Below are 23708 nucleotides of genomic sequence, written 5' to 3'. Positions count from 1 at the left end.
AGCGTCAGGGTTTGAATGACCAGAGGGTGACCAGCTGGTGGTTATTAAAAAGAAGGACCAGCCTGGCTGGTGTGGCCCAGTGGTTGAGCATTGACCCATGCACCAAGAGGTCGTAGGTGGTGGGCCTGATCCCCAGTGGGGGCATGCAGGAGGTGGCCAGTCGATGTTCTCTCTCATCAATGTTTCTCTCTCTCCCTCTCCCTTCCTCTCTCTCTCTAAAAATCAATAAAGAAAAAATAATTTGTTTTAAAAAAAGAAGGACCAGAGCCCGGAAATAGAGGTGGAAATAAGATGAGCGGAAAAATGCATAGTTAACGATGGAATGCCCAGGCTAGTTTCAGATGGTCCTTTCTCCAAATCCTGCCCCAGACGTTGTGTTGGCTGAGGTACTAGACTTTCTTCTTTGGGAGCAGCGCTCTTACCTCCATCACTCCCACCCCCTCTGCAAGGCTGTTCCTGATTGCACTTAGAAGCTGATTCCAGCGAAGCAAATCTGTTTGGAGAGGTTTTCAGGGTCAGGCCCAGGCATGGTTAGGGAAAAAACATAAGCTCCTTTTAGGCTGTATAATGGTTATGTACTTTCCCAGGGTAGAAAATATTTAGACATTGCACTTCCAGATAATTCTGATCCCTGCATTTAAGGACGAGTGGCCTACATCTTGGCAAAACCAGCAATCTCAGTTTTGCTTTGCCCCATTCATTATCGATCCTCATGTACCAAATATGCGTCAGTTTGCAGTCATCTGGATCATTTATAAGAAATCAAGTGGTGATGGTTGCACAACTCTGAATATAATTTTAAAAAACCACTGAATTTTATACTTTAAATTTGTGAATTTTGTGGCATATGAATGATATCTCAATGATGAATAGAACGGCTTGGCCTTACTGTCTAAATTACAATCAGATATTGGAAAGAGAAATTTTAAAATAATTGTACAAATGTCATGCCGTATACTTTCAGTAATATATCTGGTAGTAAATTTCTGTTTATAAAATGTTTTCAGTGTTTTGGATCATTTGATGATTAAGTTATTCGATTGCAGGTGAAATCCGTGACTGTTGCTGAAGGACTCATAGAAGACCATTTTGATGTCACTGTCAAGATGAGCACCTACCTGGTGGCCTTCATTGTTTCAGATTTTAAGTCTATCAGCAAGATGACCAAGAGTGGAGTCAAGGTGAACCTGTGATTGTCACATAGGGTGACTAACTTGTCTTGGTCTGCCTGGGACTGTCCTGGTTTTAAAACTGGAAGTCCACATCCTGGGAATCCCTTCAGTCACAGGCAAACCAGGGTTGGTGATCCTGCTGTCACAGATGCTCATATTTACAGTGAGTTTGTAATAACAAAACACGTGGAGAAGCTTGGCCTGGTGTGCATCATGGTCCACCACTAACTGGCTCTCTGACCTTAGCCCTGCTTCCTCCCTTTGGGACTGGTCTATACTTCTTTCAAATGTAAACTGGACTGGGTCCTACAATGGTTTCTAAGGTTACTTCTGGCTATAACTTTCTGCAGTTTGGAAATGAATGCCACAGACTATTTGAGCAGGTAGTTTCTGGCCCTGGGAAGGAAGGAAGATAGAGCATTCTGCTTGGTGTAGTAAATGGCTCTAGGGAGAGCCTTTGGGCCAGGGAATACTGGAATACTGGAGAAAAAAATTCTTGTTTCAAGGAGCATTCACTCCTTGTCTGGGTACCATTGTGTAGTGAATGCAAATATGTACATTTTTTTGGCAAGGAGCTGCAGAACACTTTATTTCGAGATACTTCATTTTTTTCACTGGGGCCTGAATAGTTAGGGTTTCTCTGCTAAGTCACCTTTTGTTCCTATAGGGCTGAGGCTTCTTATCCTGGTGTAGACATCTCTACTTATCTGGGGATTTGAAGGTGATGCTTGAGACTCAAATGTAGGGAGCAATCTAAATTCAGCAGTGAAACTATCAACAAAGCACCCACTCCTTGGTTTGCTCTTTTTGTGGATCTTTTTATGAATGAGTTTTTATTATGACTCTTCCATACTGTGATATTGTGATTTATAATAAGAAATATGTATTTGCTCTTCCCCCTGATTCTGGCACAGAGCTCCAAAAACCCTTGAGTTTCCTAATGAAGGGAGTGATAAAGGTGTCTCATGTTTTGTTAATGAAGGTGACCTTTGGAAAGCCCCTACATAACCTAAGGATGGGGGCTGGTTGCCAGGAATAAACCGGGTGATTGGAGGGTTGAAACTTGCAATCCCAGCCCCTGGGATTAAGTTCCATTTCCAGTAGCTGATGATCTGATCACTGCCTGTGTCTGTGCCCCAAGGATGGGCTCAGAGGGTTCCAGGTTGGTGCATGTGTGGAGGTGCTGGGAGGGCAGCGGGCTAGGACAGGGCACTGAGGCGCTGCACCTTCTCCGTATCTCGTCCTGTTGTACCTCTTCCACGTGACTGATCCTGACTTACATCCTGTTACAGTGAACTGGTAAATCTAGTAAGTAACTTCTTCTGAGCTGTGAACCGCCCAAGGAGGGGGTGTGGAAACCTCCAGTTGATATCCACTTGTTCAGAGGCTCAGGTGACAACCTGGACTTTGGACTGGTGTCTGAAGTGGGGTTGGGAGCAGTCTTGTAGGACTGAACCCTCACCCTCTGGAATCGGATGCTGTCTCCAGTTAGTGTCAGAATTGCATTAAACTGTAGGACACCCTGGTGTTGGAGAATTGCTTGGTGATGTGGGAGAAACTACTCCCACACCCCACACACTGGAGCTGGGTCCCAGAATCCCTTTTACATACTAATATTTTTAGTCCTTTTATTTCTTTAAACATATTAGACATTCATTTTATATTCTGTATCTAGTAATTGTCATGGTACAGTCTTTGTGTGTCTGGCTCTGTGGTTTATGGTTTCTGCTGGCTTTTGCTCATGGTGTCCTGTTCCTTTGTATATGTTGTGAATTCTGTCTGTGAACTTGTATTGCCTGAGTCAGAGGCGGATTCTTCTGGAGAGAATTTGTGTTTGCTCTTGTCAGGTGACTGGAAGGACTTTGAGCACCACTTTAAATAAAATTGCTGGCTTTGGGTGTGTGGACCACCTGGTTATTGTGGATCCAACTGTTCAACAGCATGAAGGTTAGCTGTAGGTTACAAATCTCTGAGGAGGTCTTCCATTCTCCCCCATATAGTACCAAAGTTTGAAAACAGTCATTTTTCAATGCAGTCTTAAGGAACTAGTTATTTCTAGTTCGCCCTCACAGAAGAAAGCTGTGGCCCCGCGGGGCGCAGCCTTTTGCCGAGGCGCCCCTCCTGTTACACTGACCGTCTGCAGCCGGCTTGGGACATCGTCTTCTTCCCCTGAGTTTTCAATGCCATGAAAACCAAAGCTCAAGTTGGTCTGTACTGGGCTAGTGTCCCAAAGCTGGTGGCATTGTTCTGCTGACTTGTGAGGGTCCTACTGTCACTTCGCTTCTGGCTTCTAAGTTGTCTTTGTCAGTACCTCATAAAAACATTTAAAGGTACCTGTCTGTATATGTCATCCAGCATCTGTAGTTGTTTTCAGAAGGGGAGTTGATCGGGAACAGTCAACGTTAATACAAGAAGTAGAACCTCCAGCCGCCTTCTTGAGTGCTGTCAGCCGTATCCCACGTGGGAACCGTCAACGTCAGCCTCCCGTGCAGTTAGAGAGCAGCCCCGAGGGCACTTGAGTAACGTGCTCACGTCTTTCCCTTCAGGTTTCCGTGTATGCCGTGCCGGACAAGATCAACCAGGCCGACTATGCACTGGACGCTGCGGTGACCCTGCTGGAATTTTATGAGGATTATTTTAGCATTCCATATCCCTTACCCAAACAAGGTAGAGATTTTGCACAGATATTACAAAATGTGGCATTTAATGACCCCAGCCATAGACTGTATTCCCCTAATTAGCATCCCCGTGATTATCTCACCAGCCCCTCAAATCATTAAAGCTCTGGCAGGTGTTAACTATTGGGTTGATCCTACTCACCCCTGATCTATTCAGTACACTTCTAATGATTGTAAAAGCAGATCTTGGTACAGTTCCTGAGGCACATGGCATGGAAATAAATCTGCCTTTGGACTTCAAAGAGAAACCCAACTATATTAGTGGGCGACAGCAAAGGGCAAATGCTGCATTTTTTACATTATTGGCACATACGTGGTAAGAACAGAGAAGATGCTCAAAAAATATTTTTTGAATGAATGAATTTACACAGCAGAAGAAAATCTGCATTTTCTTATAAGACCCCTTAAAATGTGTTTGAGGTTTTTAGGGGTATGGGTTTTTTTGATATTCGAAGTAGAGTGGATTATTGACTCAATTATAAAAAGTACTCAATCCTATCCTTGTCAGAAAGTTAGAAATGGAGTCAGGAGGCCTGAGACCAGAGTCTGACTTTTTCCCATAGTAGCAAAGGGACTGAATGAGTCACCAAGCGACTTTCCTCTGTTGTTGAAAGGTTCTTCCAGTCTAGAATTCCACGATTCTGCACGGGCAGCTTGTATTTTCTTTTGATTACTACATCCATCCATTCTGAAAGGTAGTGTGTTTGGGCACTGCATCGCTTAGAGACTGGTTAAAATATTTCTGTTGCTTCCTTCCCAAGATCTTGCTGCTATTCCTGACTTTCAGTCTGGTGCTATGGAAAACTGGGGACTGACCACATACAGGGAATCTGCTCTCTTGTTTGATGCGGAAAAGTCTTCTGCATCAAGTAAGCTCCACGTCACGATGATTGTATCCCATGAACTCGCCCATCAGGTACAAAAGCTCACTCACACTTTCTAAAAAGTGTAAACTGAGTCTGTATTGCTTTCACAGGACATACGAGGCTATTCATATATTGTAGTGATCATTTCTACTTTGTCTTTTTTTCTATAGGAAAACTAATTTCTTCAAAGCATTAGGTACAATGTTTTATAATGCACATTAAACAGTTTCTCTTGGTATTTTGATAAAATATTAGTTATATGAATATGATAGCATCTGTATATCTGACATTACCCTTATGAAATATGTTTCCTTCTGAAGGCCTCATGTTTATGGCTATGTAGATAAGCCAGTCTCCATAGAAATGTGTGAGTAACCGGAGGAATGTTTTCCTTTCAGTGGTTTGGGAACCTGGTCACTATGGAATGGTGGAATGATCTTTGGCTAAATGAGGGATTTGCCAAGTTTATGGAGTTCGTGTCTGTCAGTGTGACTCATCCAGAACTGAAAGTTGTAAGAAGTATTTACTTCATATTATTTTTTTGACCTTTGAGGTTAATCTGTTGTTGTTGTTTTCTCAATGTTTCTGGAAAATATTTACTGCGCTTTGATTATAGAATTCATAAAATTCATAGTTTAATAATTTCCTTGGGAGTTTAGATATGAGTCGTATTTGTAAAATGCTAGTGAACTTTAAAGATATATATCGCAAACACTTATTTTCAAATGAATTGTGAATCTGGGATTGTTGTAAAATTGTATTAAATTTTGTCCTCCCTTAATGTCAAAGAAATAGAAATAATGACGGCCTGTCTGTTCTGTATCATTTCCCCAGCCGTCACGTTGCTCACTGAAGTATTCAGTAAAGATTGCTATTATTTCAGTAGAATTCTACTTGCCAAATCAAATAAATTATGCTTAAGGTAACTGCACATTTGATTGTATATGAACCTAGACTCAGAGGTTGCAGATTTAATGCTTTGGAATATCTACATGTTTATTTTAAAAATCATGTGTTTAACTTGTGAAAATCACATGCAGTAAGATTTAAAAGAAACTATAAATTTTATGTAAAAAAATGTACCCTTCTATAATGATTTTATTTGTTTGTATTCATTTTCTATTTTCATTTTCCTATACATGTAATTTATACAGTTATAATTACTATACTATAAAAGATCATAAATATTTTTATATGTTTCCACACAATCTTTAAAAATGATTATGTAAGTGTATTATTCTATTGGTTGATAGGCCTTAATAAATCAGGTTATAGATGGAATTTGTCCTCCATTATTTTTTCTTTCACTACATGCTTTTAAAGCTAAATTTCTTTATTTGAAATAGTCTAGATGATGATTGGAAATGTTGAAATTAGTATACATTTTAGTTTCTTGTTTTGTTACTGTTTGGCTATAGGCATAAAGGTTTTGTTTTTAAGTTAAAATGAATTTTTCTTTATTCTAAAGTGATAAGTAAATATTTAAGATGAGAGAAATATAAAATGTTTACCTAAAATCATTGTTTCTTAGATGCTCTTTAAAAATGGCAATTCCATTTTGTTTTGTAAATTCTATAAATATGAAATATATTGGACCAGAAATTTGAACCTGTTGCCCCAGATCAAACCTTCCTCCTCTTAAATTTCAAGTATAAGCCTATTGCCTCAGATCAAATGTTCCTCATCTCATATTTTTCATCTACATGTAAATCATAACTGACATTGTCTTTTTTCTGTCTCAATAGGAAGATTATTTCCTGGGCAAGTGTTTTGATGCAATGGAGGTAGATGCATTAAATTCTTCTCACCCTGTGTCCACCCCTGTGGAGAATCCTGCCCAGATTCGGGAGATGTTTGATGAGGTTTCTTATGAGAAGGTAAAAATAGATTATAATGATGTAATTTGGACACTAAAACTTATAGTACATTTTTTTTAATCCTCACCCAAGGATATTTTCCCTTGATCTTCAGAGAGAGAGAGAGAGAGAGAGACATATGAGAGAGAAACATGGCCTGGTTGCCTCCTGCATGACCCCGACCAGGGCCAGGACCAAACTGCAACCAACCTGCCCTTGATGGGAATCAAACCAGCAACTCATTGGTCTGTGGGCCGACGCTCTAATCGCTGAGCCAAACTGACCAGGGATTTTTTTTTTTTTTAATTGGACACTAAAACTTATAAATACTGGGGTGGAGAGGATATAGAGAGGGTCGTGGGGTAACTGCCCCTTTACAAAGAGCAACCTTGACCAACTACATTCTGTTCTAACCTGTGTTGGCTAGAGTTCACTTTTGAGGTCTAACTTGCAATTTGTCTCATAATCCTAAGGATTAAATTTTGGTAAATGCTTCGTTTACTCTGTCACACATTGAAAATGCATGGCCTACAGAAACTCTGCCTTTTATTTATTATTCAACAAATAGGTCTTGATTGAGTGCTGACCTAGTACCAGGCAAAAATTCCTGCCCTTGTGTGGCTAAACCTTTAGTGCTTTTAGGAATGGTTTGCATTGTCGAACTGCAAAATATTGTCCTGCATAATGTGTTTAATAACAGAACTGGAAATTGTTGCTCACATTTAATTGTGGGGAGATTTTATGTAAAAATCCAGATTTCTGGCTTCTCTTGGGGGAGAGGAAGGAGGGTTCTGGTCACACTGGACCTGTATGTCCCTAGGCAACATAGGCTGGAGCTAAGTGATGGCTCCTTGATGAGATCAAGTTTCTACTTTTCCATGTCCCCTTCCAACGTCAACTGTTTCTATTGTTGTCTTCTCATTGAGGCAGAGAATGTGTTATTTATGATTGTGCTTGGCTGCTGTTTTATTTGTAGCAAACAGAAAAGTATTTCTTGCTTGGATGTTTTTGTAATAGTACAGGGGAGATTAAAAAAAAACAAAAAACACATACAGCCCTAGCCGGTTTGGCTCAGCAGTGAGAACATCGGCCTGTGGTCCAGAGAGACCTAGGTTGGGTTCCCGCTGGGGGCATGTACCTCGGTTGCAGTTTGTCCCCGGCCCTGGTTGGGTTGTGCGGGTGTTTACCACTCGATGTGTCCCTTTCACGTTGATGTTTCTCTCTCTCTCTTCCTCTCTCTCCCTCCCACTCTATCTGAACAAAGAATGGAAAAATGTCCTTCAGTGAGGATAAATAATAATAATAATAATAAAACACATACAAACACATAGATCAATGGAACAGAACACATAGATCAATGGAACAGAATAGAATGTCCAGAAATAAATGTGCATGTATATGGTCAATTTATGACAAAGGAGCCAAGAATATACAGTTGGGAAAGGACCGTCTCTTCCCAACAAAGGACAGTCTGTTGGGAAAACTGGATCCATATCTTATACCATTCACAAAAATTAACTCAAAATGAATTAAAGACGTAAATGTAAGACCAGAAACCATAAACATCCTTAAAGAAAACATAGGGGAAAGGTCCTTGACGTGGGTCTTAGCAATGCTTTTTTGTATGTGACACCAAAGCACAGGCAACAAAGGCAAAAACAAACAAGTGGGACTACAGTAAACTAAAAAGCTTCTGCACAGCAAAAGAAACAAAATGAAAAGACCACATATGGAGTGGGAAAATATTTGCAAATCATATGTCTAATACAGGGCTACTATCAAAATATGGAAAGGACTCACACAGAAAGAAGACATACAGATGGATAACAGGCACATGAAAGATGCTCATCATCACTGATCAGGGAAATGCAAATCAAAACCACAATGAGATACCACCTCATACCTATTAGAAAAGCTACTATGAAAAAGACAAGAAATAGCAAGTGTTGGCAAGGGTGCGGAGAAAAGAACACTTGTGTACTGTTGGTGGGAATGTGTATTGGTGCTGCCACTATGAAAAACATTATAGAGGTTCCTCAACAAAATTAAGAATAGAACTACCATATGATCCAGTAATTTCAGTTCTGTGTGTTTATCCAAAGAAAATGAAAATGCTTATCTACAAATATATGCACTCCCATGTTTATTGCAGCATTACTTGCAATAACCAAGATATGGAAACAACCTAAATGTCCATTGATGGATGGATAGATAAAGGGTGTGTGGTATATGTATACAATGGAATATTATTCAGCCATAAAAAGAAAATCTTGCCATTGGTGATAACATGGATGGATCTTCAGGGCTTTATGCTAAGTGAAATAAGTGAGAGAAAGGCAAATGCCATACCATCTCACTTATAAGTGGAATCTTTAAAAACAAACAAACAAAAAACCAAACACATAGAGAACAGATTGGTGGTTGCCAGAGATGGGGGATGGGAGGTGGGCAAAATAGATGAAGGGGGGTCAGAAGTTGCAAACTTCTAATTATAAAAAGGTCATGGGATGTAATGTACAGCATGGTGACAATAGTCCATCTATTGCATATTTGAAAGTTGCTAACAATAGATTTTTAAAAGTCTTCATCACAAGAAAAAAAATGTTGTAACTATGTTGATGAATGTTAACTAGACTTATTGTGGTGATTATTTTGCAATATGTGCAAATATCAAATCATATTGTACATCTGAAACAAATACAATACTATGTCAGTTATATCTCAATAAAATAAGTACCGATCCTGTTGGCAGGAATATGCACGTCATGTCGAAATTCAGGGACCAGGCTTTGCCTGTCTGTGACCTCACCATTCCCTAGAGCCAGAGAGAGACTACCTCTACCTTGAAGCGACCTAAGAAATTCTTCACAAAAAGAAGACTTTTAAGAGAATTATTCCAAAATAAAGTATGATGGTTGATTAGATTGAGGCCAAAGTAATTAACACTTATTTATTTTGTCTTTTCAGGGATCTTGTATTCTGAATATGCTAAGGGATTATCTTGGTGCTGATGCATTTAAAAGTGGTATTGTACATTATCTCCAGAAATATAGTTATAAAAACACAAAAAATGAGGACCTGTGGAATAGTATGGCAAGTGTGAGTATGTTTTTGTGTATCTCTACATTTGGGATTGACAGGCTTATTATTATTTTTTCTGCATCATCTTAATCCTTCTGAAAAGAATCATAAGTGTTTTCTACAGAACTGAGAGTGATGTGTGTGTTTTCGTTTTCAGATTTGCCCTACAGACAGCACACAAGGGATGGAGGGCTTTTGCTCTAGGAGTCAACATTCATCTTCATCCTCAGTAAGTTTTTACATCTGTACACGTTACCCCTCTGCACATTCTTTTATACCACAGCCTTTGAAGGCTGGCTCTGCGCCAGACTCTCTGAGGTCCTTAATTATATCACCCTCGCTCTTGATAAGACTGCATTTAAACTATACCAGACTGACAGCCTTTCACAATTTAAAAAAAAATTATCTACACCAGGGAGTTGCACAGCCTTCTTTGGCAACACGTCTCACTGAGACTGATCTCTCCAGCTTCACTCTCTGCACAGCAGTGAATTTATGACAGGTTTCTGTGGGAGAGTCGGGCTTTCTCAGTCAGGCTATGTCGATCATTTCCAGAGCTCTTCCTCCATGAGGAAACAGCTAATGGCAGCGGGAATTCGTGAGCACTTACCACGTGTCAGGCACGTGCTCAGCACCCACGTGTATTGTCACCTCTGCTCTTCAGAGTGAACCTCTGAGAGGGGCGCTGTGATACCTGTTTCTACAGATGGGAATATGAAATCCAAAGGCATATGGTTCGTAAACTGCAGAGCTGAGATCTGAGTTTAGATCTAACTCGTCTTTCAAACTAATAAGCCATAAAGAATTCAAGGCATCTGAATCACAACACAGTCTACATCTCCGCTTATCTGGGCTGCTGGACTCTCTTCATAGGCAGCTGTGGGGAGATTTAACAATTTTATCCACCATATTTTTACTTTCTTTGGCTTTTTTTTTGTTTTTAGAGATGGCTTTATTTGGGAATTTGTAGATTTGTTCCATAGCACATTTTATCCTTTTACTAGCTTTTAAATATTTCTTAAGAGCTTTTCTTACTATCAAAGAAAACATCCTCTTTTGAGTACATGATTGCTTGTCAGATGTGGGCCATCTGGGAGTTACCACTTTGGAAGTACAGGCTCTTGATGAACACTTTCCCCCACCTGCTTGTCTGAGAGCCGGCATAATTATGTAGGTGTTGAACACCTGGCCACTTTCCCTTCTCTGCATTCATTCATACCCATGCCTAATTTGTGCCTGGTGCCAAGTCCTCAGTATACCCGGTAGAACCAGATATGGTACCTATTCTCAAGACACTCAGGTGTAGAGAAAGAGAAGGAAAAGTAAACAGTTTGTGCTGCAATGCACGGCAGACTATGGTGGGAGACAGTGGGGGAAGGGAACAGGGCCGGGGCTGAGGAGCCAAGGAAAGGACGGGAGAGAGCTTCACAGGGAGGTGGCAACAGGTAGTTTAACTCCGTCTGTGAGCACAAGCTTGGGTTCCGTCTTTTCTTAGTTGGGTCTAAGTGGGTCACATCTGTCTTTTCCTGTGTACACCAGCACTGGAAACAGGAAGGCCTTGATGTGAAAACCATGATGAACACCTGGACACTGCAGAAGGGCTTCCCCCTGATAACCATCACAGTCAGAGGGAGGAATGTACACATGAAGCAAGAGCACTACATGAAAGGATCTGATGGCACCCCAGAAACTGGGTAAGGTCATTGAGAAAAACTCCTTTTGTTGCCTCACTAACATCTGCTTTGTAGGATAAAACTTTATTTTTGAATTAGTGCCCTTACCTTTATTGCTAAAGTATTTTAATCAAATCTATATATCCTATGAAGTTGACTTATATACCACCATCTCCCCAGGAAACCTTGGTTCATCTCAGAGAAGCTGATGATGTATAATTATTTTAACATTCTCATCTTTTGTAATTTGATAGAGTGGTCATTTTCAGTTACTGACTTGAAATAAGCTCCAATCTAAGTTACTGCCACTAAATGACAATAGTGCCGGGGAATTATGATTTCCGGGACTTATGAGAGACTCAATTCTTTTCCATTGAAAGTCTGAGTTAGGTCCTGGAACTTGTTTGTCAACTTAACACCACAGAAGGACATCACTGGAAATAACACACTGCAGATTGATTGGCCCTATGTGGACACTTTTTAAAATTGTTTATTTTAAGACTTTTAGACTTAATGGAGAAGTTTCAAGAAAGTGAAAATAATTTCCATATATTTTTTACCCAGATATATAACTGTTTATACCATATTTGCTTTATGTCTCTCTGTCTCTCTATATATGTATATAAAATCTTACTGAACTCTGATATAAGATAAGCTTTCTCAAAATTCATCTCTCTACATCTATGCTATATGTATATGTATGCGTGCGTGTGTGTGTGTGTGTGTGTGTGTAACTTTCCTCTGTTTGAGAGTCATTTGGACACATGATGCTTCTTTACCTCAAAATACTTGTGTGGTATTTTGTAAAAACTAAGAACTTTCACTTATATAACCACAACACAATTATCACGATTATGAAATAAGCTTGATACAATGCTATTATCTAATTTATAAACCTTATTTAGATTTTACCAGTTGTCATAATAATGTCTTGTAGTAAAAGAAAAAAAAATTCTGGTTCAGGCAGGATTCAATATTAGAATCACATTGTATTAATTGTCACATTTCTTTAGTTCTATTTCTCTGAAACTTCTCTTCAGTCTTTGCCTTTTTTGACCTTGACATTTTTGAAGAGTACAGGCCAATTATTTTATGGAATGTCCTCCAATTTGGGTTTTCTGCTGTTTTTTCATGATCGGATTTAGGTTATGCATCATTAGTAGGAATTCCATAGAAGTGATGTGTTCCTTTTATATATGATTTAGGAGGCACATGATGTCAATTTGTGCCATTACTAGTGGTCACGGTTTTTAAGTTTGGCCCTGTGAGCTCCCAGCCAATCACTGTAAAGGCTGTCAGGGCTCACTTGAGCCCAAATTCCTAACTCTACTTAAGGAGCCAGAGAAGGATGAATACTGCCTGGAACACAAGGTGATGGTGTTTTGATCTCTTTGGCTGTAGCGACTTTGGTACCATTCTTTCCTAAACCAGCCAGTGCCTGGCATGTGATAGGTGATTTAATAACTGCTTATTCAGTTGAATCAACAAATGGGCGAATCATCTTCCTTTCATTTAGGTACCTGTGGCATGTTCCATTGACATTCATCACCAGCAAATCAGACTCAGCCCATAGATTTTTGCTGAAGACAAAAACAGGTAATTTGTTGGGGAAATTAATGCAAGAAGGAGCTATGGAAATGTGCAGGATTTAGATACCACCTTTCTTTTGCTATTTATCTTGGTTAAAATAAAAAGGATCAGGTCAGCCTTTATCTTCAGCAAATCTCTGGCTTTCATTTTTTAGTGAAGACTATAGGTTTGAAAATACTGTCTGGTTGCAAAAAAAAAAAGAAAAAGAAAAAGCCAGGATCTTGCCAGATAGAGATGAAAACAGTTGAGCTATATAATACTAAAAAGAAGGGATTCCTCATGAAAATCCCCCATTACTTTAACGCTGCTGCGTCATCTCGTACGTATGGCCCGAGACGTGGCTGCGTTCTTCTCATAGATCTATAAATCTCACAAAATCGGTGTCTAAAACTCATGTTGGCTTCTGTCTATGGGGACCCTGTTTTGGGTTTCTAAAAGAAACGTGTTCAGTATGAAACTCGTTTCAGTATTAAAACTGTTCAGTATTAAACTCGCTGTTAGTTTTGTGGTCCAGTCTCTGATCAGAAAAGCTTTCATCTGTCAAGGAGAAAATGGAGCTGTGATTTATGTTATTTGCCCTAGATGTGCTCATCCTCCCAGAAGAGGTGGAATGGATCAAATTTAATGTGGGAATGAACGGCTATTACATTGTGCATTACGAGGATGATGGATGGGATTCTCTGACCAGCCTTTTAAAAGGAACACACACAGCAATCAGTAGTAATGATCGGGCCAGCCTCATTAACAATGCGTTTCAGCTTGTCAGGTAATGCAAGCTCCTCAGAGTCTTGGTTTATTTCTGAAAGCAGCTGCTCGCACTCAAATTCTTGATTTCTAAAGATGAAAATGACTGATTGCTAACGAGAAGTTGAAGGGTGTTTGCCCCTGAGTTCTTCTAACAATCCAAGGTTGCTTTTAGCCTCAGCGTCCACCTCCTGGCTGTGTCTGCTGAGGAAGGTAAAGGAAGGAATCTGAACTTTAATCCTTTTCATGAACAACTAGGATCAGTGCAGGCAAAGTGTAGAAAATCAGGAGACTCCCCCCCCCCCCCCAAGCCCCTTGCCTGGTTTCTAAAGCCCTGTCCTGAGGCTTTCTGGGCCCTGCTGGGTCTTGCACAAGCTCCAAGCCTACTCAGAAGAGTGAGGAGCCCGGGCCCAAGTTGTTCGTGCCCGCAGCTGGATCCCTGAACTTCGCCGCATCTTTATGGAATATGGCTCATAAAATGCCGCCCAACCAAATGACCTTTGAGTTGTTGATAGTGTTTACTCGAACTTTCTGCCCCATGACAGTAGTTTTTAAGGAAATAGTCCGCAAGCCAAAAACATACACTTCTTCAGTATTTACACAGAACAGAGGTCCTAAAGGGAATCACCCAGGTAGAAAGGATCAATTTATAATTCTCCTCATACCCCATGCCCCTCTGCTCTAAATGTCAAGTTCTCCCTCTCCTGGGCCTCTTGAGGAAACAAAAAGCAACAGGGGATCAAAATAGGGGTTGCTTCCCTAGCTGTTTCTGTGTGCCTAAAAATACTCCCCTCTGTAGCCTATTACTGCTTAAATCTTAGAGGGTTTGGGTGAGGGTGAGCACCGACCCTACCACGGAGGCTTTTAGCACCAAGCCTCTATAATGAAAGGTTTACATCTATATTCACTTCCTTTTCGGAATGGAGAAGAGGACGTGTTGACTCCAGAGACTCATGCTGCTGACTGAGCGGCGGTCTCTCCGACTAGGCTTCCTGAAGGGTCTTTGATCAAAATCCCCGTCTTACCCTGGGAGCTCAGCGCACAGGCCCACGCTTGCGGGAGGGACAAGTTAGCCCTGGCTCTGTTGTGACCTGAGAAACTTCCATGTAAACATGCCACATGTTGTGTTGTATGTAATGGGAAAGATACTAATCTACACATCCGAGTTTGTAAGGGGCATTAGTAACCGATTGAGTTTTTGGCTGGAAGATGGTTAAAATACCTTTTGAAACAAAAGTTGATTTGTTGGATTTTCTGTTCAACTGCTAACCGTGGTGTCTCCTGACCAGCATTGGAAAGCTGCCAATTGAAAAAGCCTTGAATTTAACCCTGTACTTGAAACATGAAATGGAAATTATGCCTGTGTCCCAAGGTTTGAGTGAGCTGGTGCCTATGTATAAGTTAATGGAGAAAAGAGATATGAATGAAGTGGAAACTCAGTTCAAGGTAAAAGCCTGAGATAAACTGAATAGTTACATAAGGGTTTTCTTTTATATCGGTGTGGAAGAATTCTTAACTGTTGTGTATATGTATGTCTTGGTATATAGTAAAGAAAAGTAAATAAAATTTAACTCAGTATTTGGATTCACTAGCAAAGAGATTTGTTTTATTTTAATACTAAACATAGACATGGCACTATGAGATTCTATACTTAATTTTCATGGATTTCATATTCCCTTTCTTTTGCAAATCCTTTATTTCATTTTACTTTTGTATTATTATAGTTACTATTAAGACTTTTCTGGGACTCAAATACTTGAAGAAGACAAATTTATTATTTCGGGCAAAATTTCATAAAGGTCTGTTGTATAATTTGCCCTAAAAATGGAGTCATATATGCCCTGGACAGTTTTCTCAGTGGTTAGAGCATTGGCCCGTGGACCAATGAGTCGTGGGTTTGATTCCAGTCAAGGGCATGTACCTTGGTTGCAGTTCGTCCCTGGACCTGGTTGGGTTGTGTGGGAGGCAGCCAGTCGATGTCTCTCTCTCTCTTTCTATCTCTCTCTCTCCCTCCCTCCCACTCTATATGAAGATAAATGGAAAAATATCCTCAGGTGAAGATTAAAAAGAATTAATAAAAAGTGGAGTCATATAAACTCTCTTTGTTTTAAAAGTGGCAGTTTATCCTGATTTTAAGTAGATAAAGATATATTTATAAAAGATTGTTATGCACATACTAAAATAGTTCACCATTTCTTGTTTTTGACCCCTTTTGTGATTAAATATAAACAGAACTGTATGGTTTTAAAAATAAGAGTTGCGTTAAACTTTTAAAACCATCCCCTCTCACCTGAGTGTACTGGATCATATAAAGCATGAGAGAGCCTGGGACAGGACTGCTGACGCTGTGGCTTTCCCGCAGGCCTTTCTCATCAGGCTGCTGAAGGGCCTCATTGACACGCAGAGCTGGACCGACGAGGGCTCCACCTCGGAGCGGATGCTGCGGAGTCAGCTCCTGCTCTTCGCCTGCGTGCGCAGGTACCAGCCCTGCGTGCAGAGGGCCGAGCGCCACTTTCGAGAGTGGAAGGAAGCCAACGGAAACCTGAGGTCTGTCCTTAGCAAACAACCAGTTCATTCGTGTAAGGGCCACCTTTTCAATTTTCCATCATCACTGCTAAGTGTCGGGAGCAAATCCAACTAGAGACAAGTCTTCGCTGCCTCCCATTTTAGGAAAATAAATCACTCTCTAAGATTTATCTCCGTATCCCTCCACTTGAAGTAATGCTAGGAGGGAACTTCTTTGCACTAAAGTCAAATATCTGGAGAGTTAGCAAGGGGCTAGAACAGTTCCCAGTTTGTGCAGCCAAGGATACAACCCTTATCAGAACTGAGACGGCTGCACTGACAGGAGCTGCTTTGGGGCTCCAACGTCCTGGACAAGAGGCGCAGAGTCGTTGCCCACACGAAGTAAAGTAGGATCTCCCTATATTTGGAAATTTAATTCTTGCTATACATAGGGTATATCTGGGGCTTAAATCCCATCTGGGAAATATTAAGCCAATGGTATACATGATTCCACTGAAAGAAATGCTTATAAATGGTGGTCCTATTGGATTTCTGATGCTTGTGCATGGATTACATCTTTTTATTGTGTCTTGAAAAGTGGCCACCCAGCATCATTAAAGTATGTTAGATACATAGGTATTTATAAAAGTGGCTTTTCACATTACATTTTTTTAGAAGGCTACTCACACCGATTTTAGATATTTTCTCTTGCCTCTTTCAAAAAAAGGTAACTGAAGGAAAGGTTATTTTTGTTTGGGTTTCCAGGCCTGCTTCTCTGATCATGGGGCCAGTTTATCAGTTCAGAACTGGTCACCATTCTGCATCCAAACACAGTTCCTGTATCTCTGACTCTCACCGGTGTGTTCTTTCCTACAGGCTGCCCAGCGATGTGACCTTGGCAGTGTTTGCTGTGGGGGCCCAGACCACTGAAGGATGGGATTTTCTTTACAATAAGTATCAGTCTTCTCTGTCGGGCACTGAGAAATATCAAATTGAATTTGCCCTCTGTGTTAGCCAAAATAAGGAAAAGCTTCAGTGGTGAGTAATTCATTCATGCTCATGTCTGAACAAAGGGAATTAAGTTAGAGCAGATCCTTCTGTTTTTGTTCATTTGGCCAGGAACTGCGTATTCTGCTGGGAACATGTATGCTAGTGGCCCACAAATAACAAGTATGGTAAATAATTAGGGGGAAGCAGATGTTAGGAAAAATATTTAAAGGAACATATATTTGTGTGTCTTTAAAATAACAAATTTAGAAATCTATACTTTCTTAGCTCCTCTTTTGAGCAAATGAGGGAATATGTGAGAATTTGTGTTGTAAATACTGTGAGTTCGTTTTATTATTACATAGCTATAGTGACTTTATCAGGCTTCTGGTTACCGATTCATCTTTTAGGTCTTTGTTATTGGCCTTTTTCTTTCACAAATTATATTATAGAAAAACTTTCTCATGTGTAACTTCTTCAGGGCTTATTCATTGCTAACATCTCTTCTCTTAATCATTCTAGGTTACTAGAACAAAGTTTTAAGGGGGAAGGAATAAAAACACAAGAGTTTCCAGGTATTCTTACAAGTATTGGCAGAAACCCAGTGGGATATCCATTGGCCTGGCAGTTTCTAAGGGAAAATTGGAATAAACTCATACAAAAGTAAGTAGTGCCAAAGATTGTGCTGTGACTGGAAAAGTTCCTTCACCTCGCTATGTTTTTGCTTTGTTGGTAAAACAACAGTGATCATCTAAAGGGGGGTTTGACTGAAACTAGAAAGTAGAGGTCCATAGAATATCTTTAGAAACTATAAAATTCTAACTCATTGCTAGCTAATGAATCTGGATAGACAGTCTGCGTTCCATCTGGAATAATCCCTTCCTGCACCCACTGGCCTATTAGAAGTCTCCTGCTCAGCGCTTGGCCGGTTTGCACCTGCCCTTGTCGAACGCGTGGAGCATCACTGCCTCTATCATTTTCTCTTGGGTACTCCACCTTTTAAAAATTCAGCAGTTGGCATCTATATTTTGCAACTAGATCTTAACCCATCGGAGGGTAGAGATCATGCCCGTTTTTCATGCTTAATCAGTTTTCAGTTAAATGCTATAATACATGAGGCACTTAAAAATATATGTTGAAAGAATACATATTTCAAAATATAACTTGAAAGTTTCCATTTCTAGGTTTGCGCTTGGCTCATCTTCCATAGCCCACATGGTAGTGGGGACAACAAATCAGTTCTCTACAAGAGCGCGGCTTGAAGAGGTAAAAAAAAATCTTTTTAAGCTCACGTGACACTAGCTAATAAATTGTGGGGTAGACAATATTTTAAAGGTGTGAGGAGTTAGACATAGATTTTGTCACTTGTTATATGTTCTTTTTGGATGCTGTGGCATCTTTAACATGAGCAAAAATCAGTTACAAGTGAACTAGTGAAAACTATGCCTCTTCACATTAAGAAGCCTTAACTTGCCATTACACATTTTAGAGCTTAAAAATTACTTTAGACACTTAATCCCTGTTTTCAGATGTTAAAAGTGATCATCTGAAGTATAATTAACTGAGGTGATCATCTAGTTATTGCGAAAGAGGTAGGTCTGGAATCTGGGTTCTCCACTGTCTAAGTTCATGATTTCCTGTTGCTTATTCATATGCCATCTGCCTTCAGAAAGAATTTTAGGCAATTTATAAGGTCCAGGTATAAAAGAAGTGTTAAAATAAAGAACAAAAAGTTGCATGATGAACAGAGAGTGGTAACTGTCTGAAGGATTTATGCTGAGGACAATTTATTGCAATTGAATCCTAAATTTATCACAGCTTCCTAGCAGTCAAGGAAAAATAAGAAAACAGTATGAGTTATTCTCATTGTGTGGTAAGAAGGAACCAGAGTTTTCCACCAAAGCATCCTTTTCTTCCAGTCTAAACTCTGAGGCATATGGTATCTGGGTTGTTTGTGGTGTCCCTTCTATGGTAATGTTTTCTATAGTAAAGTCACAGAACAAATTTTACATGGTTTTAAAACTATGTTGTGTTTAGATAAAATCTGAGAGCCAAATATTAATTTTTTAAAGGATAGCTTCATGTATGGTTTGGTTACACCATGATCTAGCTCACTATAGGAAGAGTACCTTGAAAATGCAAAAGAAGTGTCATGCCCCTTAGCTTTTGTCCAGTTTCATCAGCCTCACCCAGGCTTGTAAAATAACTTGCACATAATATCTCAAGCTTGAACTCCAGTGAGGTCTACAGCAGAGGTATTCTGTGTGATGAGCTGTCCATATGCTGTGGCTAGCTAGCTAGCTGTCCATAGACCAAACATTTCATTCAGTGAACTTATTTATTTATTGGTTTTCTCATTAATTTATTCAAGATATTCTATTCTTATTATATAGCAGGCTTGGCTTTAGGCTCTGGGGTATGATGATGAACAGAATAGACAAAGCTCCTGCTCTCATGGAGCTTAAATTCGACTGGGGGGATCAGACAATTACAGACAACTTTTGTCAGGTTGAAGACTGAATAAAGTAAGGTAAGGCTAGAGAGTGACGGGGGGAGGGAGTGGTGCTATGTTTCATAGGATGATTAGGAGACATTTGAGTGGATATTGAAGGAAATATGCAGGTATGTAAGAGGAGAGTGTGTGTGCATAGGAAACATCAGGTACAAAAACTGAGGTAGGACATGGAAATGAAGCCTGAGATATTGTCATAATAGAGAGCATCCCTCTGACATTTAAAACACAGGAGTCATCCTGAGCCCTTCCTTCCCCTCACATCTAATTCATCCCGAGGCTTGTCAGCCCTTCTCTTGCATATGCACCATAGTGATGAGCTTCCAACTTCCCCTTACCCCATCCAAGCTTTTCTTATTTTTCTGCCTGGTCTTTGGTGATAACCTTCTAACTGGCCTCCCTTCTGCCACTTTGTCACTAATCAAATCATTTTCCACATTTAAAACTGAAGATCAGCCCATCACTGAGCCCCTTCTTGAAACCCAGTCTATTGTTTCTGCAATAAATCCCAAACCTGTCCTTCCTGTGTGCACAGACTGTGGTGACCTGGCTCCTGCCCGCCTCTCAGCCGTTTCTCACTTGCTGCCCTGTTCACTGTCTCCCAACACTCAGCCACTCAGCCTTCTCCGGCTTCTGGGCCACCAGCTGTTTCTCTGACCTCTAATGCTCTGCACTTTCTTCTCTGCCTGGCTTTCTCTTTGGGCAACTTTTTGCTGGAAAGGTTCATTTTATCCTTGAGAGGCTCTAGCTCAAGGGTCATCTTCCCACACCACTCTGTACAGCAGGCCACCCCCTCCCCAGGTACTATCATAGCCCTTGTTTATTTTCACAGCAGTAATTTATAGTAATCATAGTTTGCTGCTTGTCTTCCCAGACAGACTGTAAGCTCCATGAGAGTAGCGTGCAGGTTTGATGCACTGCTTCATCCTCAGCTCTCACACAGCAAGGGATGAATAAGTACCACTCTACATTTCATGAATAAATGATGAGGTTGAGTCCGATACATGCTGCGTTTTGGATTCTGCACCCTACCCATGTTATATAATTACATCCTCGCCTCCCCTCTGCAATGTAGAGATGACCCTCATTTCACGAACGAGGAGTATGTCCCAGAGAAGTTAAATTATTTGCTCAACGTCAAACAAGTTAGTAGGATAAACCTGTTTCTCCATTCCTATATCATGCTGCTTGATGCGCAGAAAATGTTCTCAAGGAGGCAGGTCTGGATCAAATACTCAGCTGATGTGCTGCACTTCCCAAGGCGGATCATATAGGAGAGAGACTTCGGGGTCAGGAAGAATTTAAGGGCAAGTCTTAACAACTGGTTTTGTTACAAATCTTGTTAAGTCTGTTTTTTAATGGTACTATCATGATGGGCTCCTTCAGGATTAGACAGTTTGACCAACTGGTATAGTTATTGATGTGGCTGTTGAGGAGAGCCCAGAGGGAGGGATTTTTAATTGACTGTCTATGAATCTTGAGTTCTGAGAGGATGAAAGAAGGTTGAGCTGCAACCTGGGACGGGGCGGAGAAGCACAGTGAGCGTTTTCTAAGTTGCTGCGGCGGGAGGGCCTGCCTCTGAGCTCATTGAAAAGTTGCACTGAGATATAATTCTAAAACAACCTTGCATCATTTAAAATTGGAATTTGATCTTTCAGAAACCTATTCTAACCCCCCGCTTATTTTCAAGCTCATGATATTATGGCATGGATTTTTTAAAGGAATCAACTGTCTGGAATCCATGCTGAACAAACAACACATCTTGGCCTAGACTTGCTTTCTGTCTACAAAATCAAAAAGTGATGGATTAATGCTGTGAAAATTTATGGGAAAAGGTTGCAGACCCTTTAAGGTGAAACAGAGTAGCACAGTGATCAGTGATATGGCAAAGCCAGCCTATTCCTCACGTGAGCTTAAAGGGGTTAAGATACCCAGCGATGGAACAACAAACATATTTTTAAGGAGATAGCCAAGAGTTTCTTATCTCTCTAAAACCTCTGGGAAGTTTGTGCGGATTTTATCTTGAGCGAACAATACCTGAATTGTGGATTAGGATGACAAAATCTTGGCAGAGTTTGGGGTATTACCACCATAAGTTGCTAAGAACCCCATTCCCCACAGTGTTTCTGTAACAACACACAAGGCCAGGTCCATGGAGAAAGACTACACTTATGTGGTTGAAACTGTTTTGCTTGGCAAAGAAGATACTCCACACACTCTGCTTTTCAGATATCATGCTTAAAAAAATTAAGTTCGCATCTGTGTGTATATAACAGAATGCACATTAAATAGACACACTCAATTAAACCTTAATTATAAAGTGGTAAACAGTGAAGTCTTTTAGAATCTGGCAACTGTGAATAAATGAAAAAATGGCAGAGAAAAACACAAAACTTGACATCATGAGGCATGAGCTCATTTCATATAGCTTAAGTTTGTGTACATAATCGTATCCAGACACCTGGCGCTGCCTTCCATATAGAATTTTGACAAATGCTGGAATTTTGGCTTCAGCTTTCTTTCAACTAGCCTGGGTTTATATTTGTATAATGCAATAAAGCACAAATTTAAAAAACCACTTTTCCCTCCCAAGGTGAAAGGATTCTTCAGCTCTTTGAAAGAAAACGGTTCTCAGCTCCGTTGTGTCCAACAAACAATTGAAACCATCGAGGAAAACATACGCTGGATGGACAAGAATTTCGACAGAATCAGAGTGTGGCTCCAAAACGAACACCTTGAACTGCTGTAATGATTTGTTCTTTGTTGGTTCCCGTGATCTGTAATCACCAAAATTTTGTTGACTATGAGTATTTTCAAACTAGAGATGGCTGTTTTGGCTCCCACTGAAGATGGACCTTTTCCTTCGACTTCTTTCTCATTTGACCAGCCCTGTGAAAAGCCCAGCTGTTCATTTTCTCATCAATGGGTCATGTCTGTCATGTGTTTCATTTATGGGTATTGCCTGCAATGGAGACCCAAGGGGTGGGTTCCCCAACTACCGAGGAGTAAAGCACCTTATTCTTCTTATTTTATACGTAAGCCCCCAGTCTCCAAACCCCTCACGAGCTGTTTTGTTAGCCTCCAGACAACACTGAACAGTGGGAACTGCTGACCACGACCACCTGAATCCTCGACTAAGCCAGGATGAGTCTGGTCGGCTTCCCGCCTTCTCTTCCTCGCCGCCCGCGTGTCGGGCTGGGCATCAGGCGTCCATGCTCTCTAGCTTGTGGTCAGCCTCCCAGCAGGGCAGATTGGAGCTGGGGTGGGAAAGAGGAGGCGGGGTGTTTATTCCCCTCTTTCCCTTGCAGGTCGACTTAGGCTGGGCCCCATTGAAGGTCTCCAGTCTGGAGGGGCGGACCCCTTTCCCACTCAGCTCTCCCCATCTCTGCATTCTAGTGCCTGCTTCCTCTCTCACCCCTTCAGGACGGGGGGCAAAGTGGCAGCCGGGCTTTTACTAGTCCTGGCTCTACTTGTGGTTCCCATACCTCCCTGCACTTGCCTTTGCTTCAAAATAAAACAAGGAAGAACACCTCATATGGAACCCTGCTCAGATAGTCCTAATTTGAATGTCATCTATTTCCTCAGGGACCCTGACTGATACAGTGGCCCTTCTGAAACAGCAGAGTATGTTCAGGTCTAGAGAGAAACCCTCTCATCTGAAGTTGTACCTGAGAGCTGTTGATCCTTAGGTAGGCGGGGCTTCCTCTCTCTGCTCGTTATTTGGCCTAGTTTATAATTCTTGACTAACTCATTATTGTCACTTATTGCCAATAAGTCACTCACTTATTGCCAATAAGTCATGGCATAGTCTCCCGTGAAGGACAACGTATTGTGAAACTGAAAATATTTATTTACATTACTCTGAGAAGTCTTTTATGAGGTTTCTAATACACTTAGAATTTTTATGATAAAAGAGTATGATACGAAAAGTCAGTGTGTTCTGATACAGTAGGAATAGTGAGTTTTCTGGACAAATGCATTTACGATTCCGTTTTTACACATATTGCATGCTGTAGTGGTTTGAGAAATAAAAACAGAAAACGC

General features: G+C 40.6%; 1 protein-coding gene across 3 annotated transcripts in view; it reads left to right on the top strand.

Moving 5' to 3' along the window:
* Positions 1–23482, top strand: part of ERAP1 (endoplasmic reticulum aminopeptidase 1) — a 29270-nt gene extending 5788 nt beyond the window's left edge. For all 3 annotated transcript variants that reach the window (XM_036279851.1, XM_036279849.1, XM_036279850.1), the window contains exons 4-19: positions 1047–1181; positions 3719–3839; positions 4612–4766; positions 5115–5228; positions 6462–6593; positions 9540–9671; positions 9811–9882; positions 11193–11347; positions 12843–12922; positions 13499–13682; positions 14950–15106; positions 16023–16207; positions 17042–17203; positions 17675–17815; positions 18337–18418; positions 22258–23482. In XM_036279851.1, coding sequence (XP_036135744.1) covers positions 1047–1181; positions 3719–3839; positions 4612–4766; positions 5115–5228; positions 6462–6593; positions 9540–9671; positions 9811–9882; positions 11193–11347; positions 12843–12922; positions 13499–13682; positions 14950–15106; positions 16023–16207; positions 17042–17203; positions 17675–17815; positions 18337–18418; positions 22258–22413 — 2163 coding nt within the window. In that variant the 3' untranslated portion in view covers positions 22414–23482. The remainder of the gene's footprint in view (positions 1–1046; positions 1182–3718; positions 3840–4611; positions 4767–5114; positions 5229–6461; positions 6594–9539; positions 9672–9810; positions 9883–11192; positions 11348–12842; positions 12923–13498; positions 13683–14949; positions 15107–16022; positions 16208–17041; positions 17204–17674; positions 17816–18336; positions 18419–22257) is intronic.
* Positions 23483–23708: the final 226 nt, after the last annotated feature.

Source organism: Molossus molossus, unplaced genomic scaffold (assembly GCF_014108415.1).
Source record: "Molossus molossus isolate mMolMol1 unplaced genomic scaffold, mMolMol1.p scaffold_m16_p_3, whole genome shotgun sequence".
Taxonomy (NCBI): Eukaryota; Metazoa; Chordata; class Mammalia; order Chiroptera; family Molossidae; genus Molossus; species Molossus molossus.
Note: the sequence above shows the minus strand (reverse complement) of the source record. Positions and strands in the feature narration are given on the sequence as shown.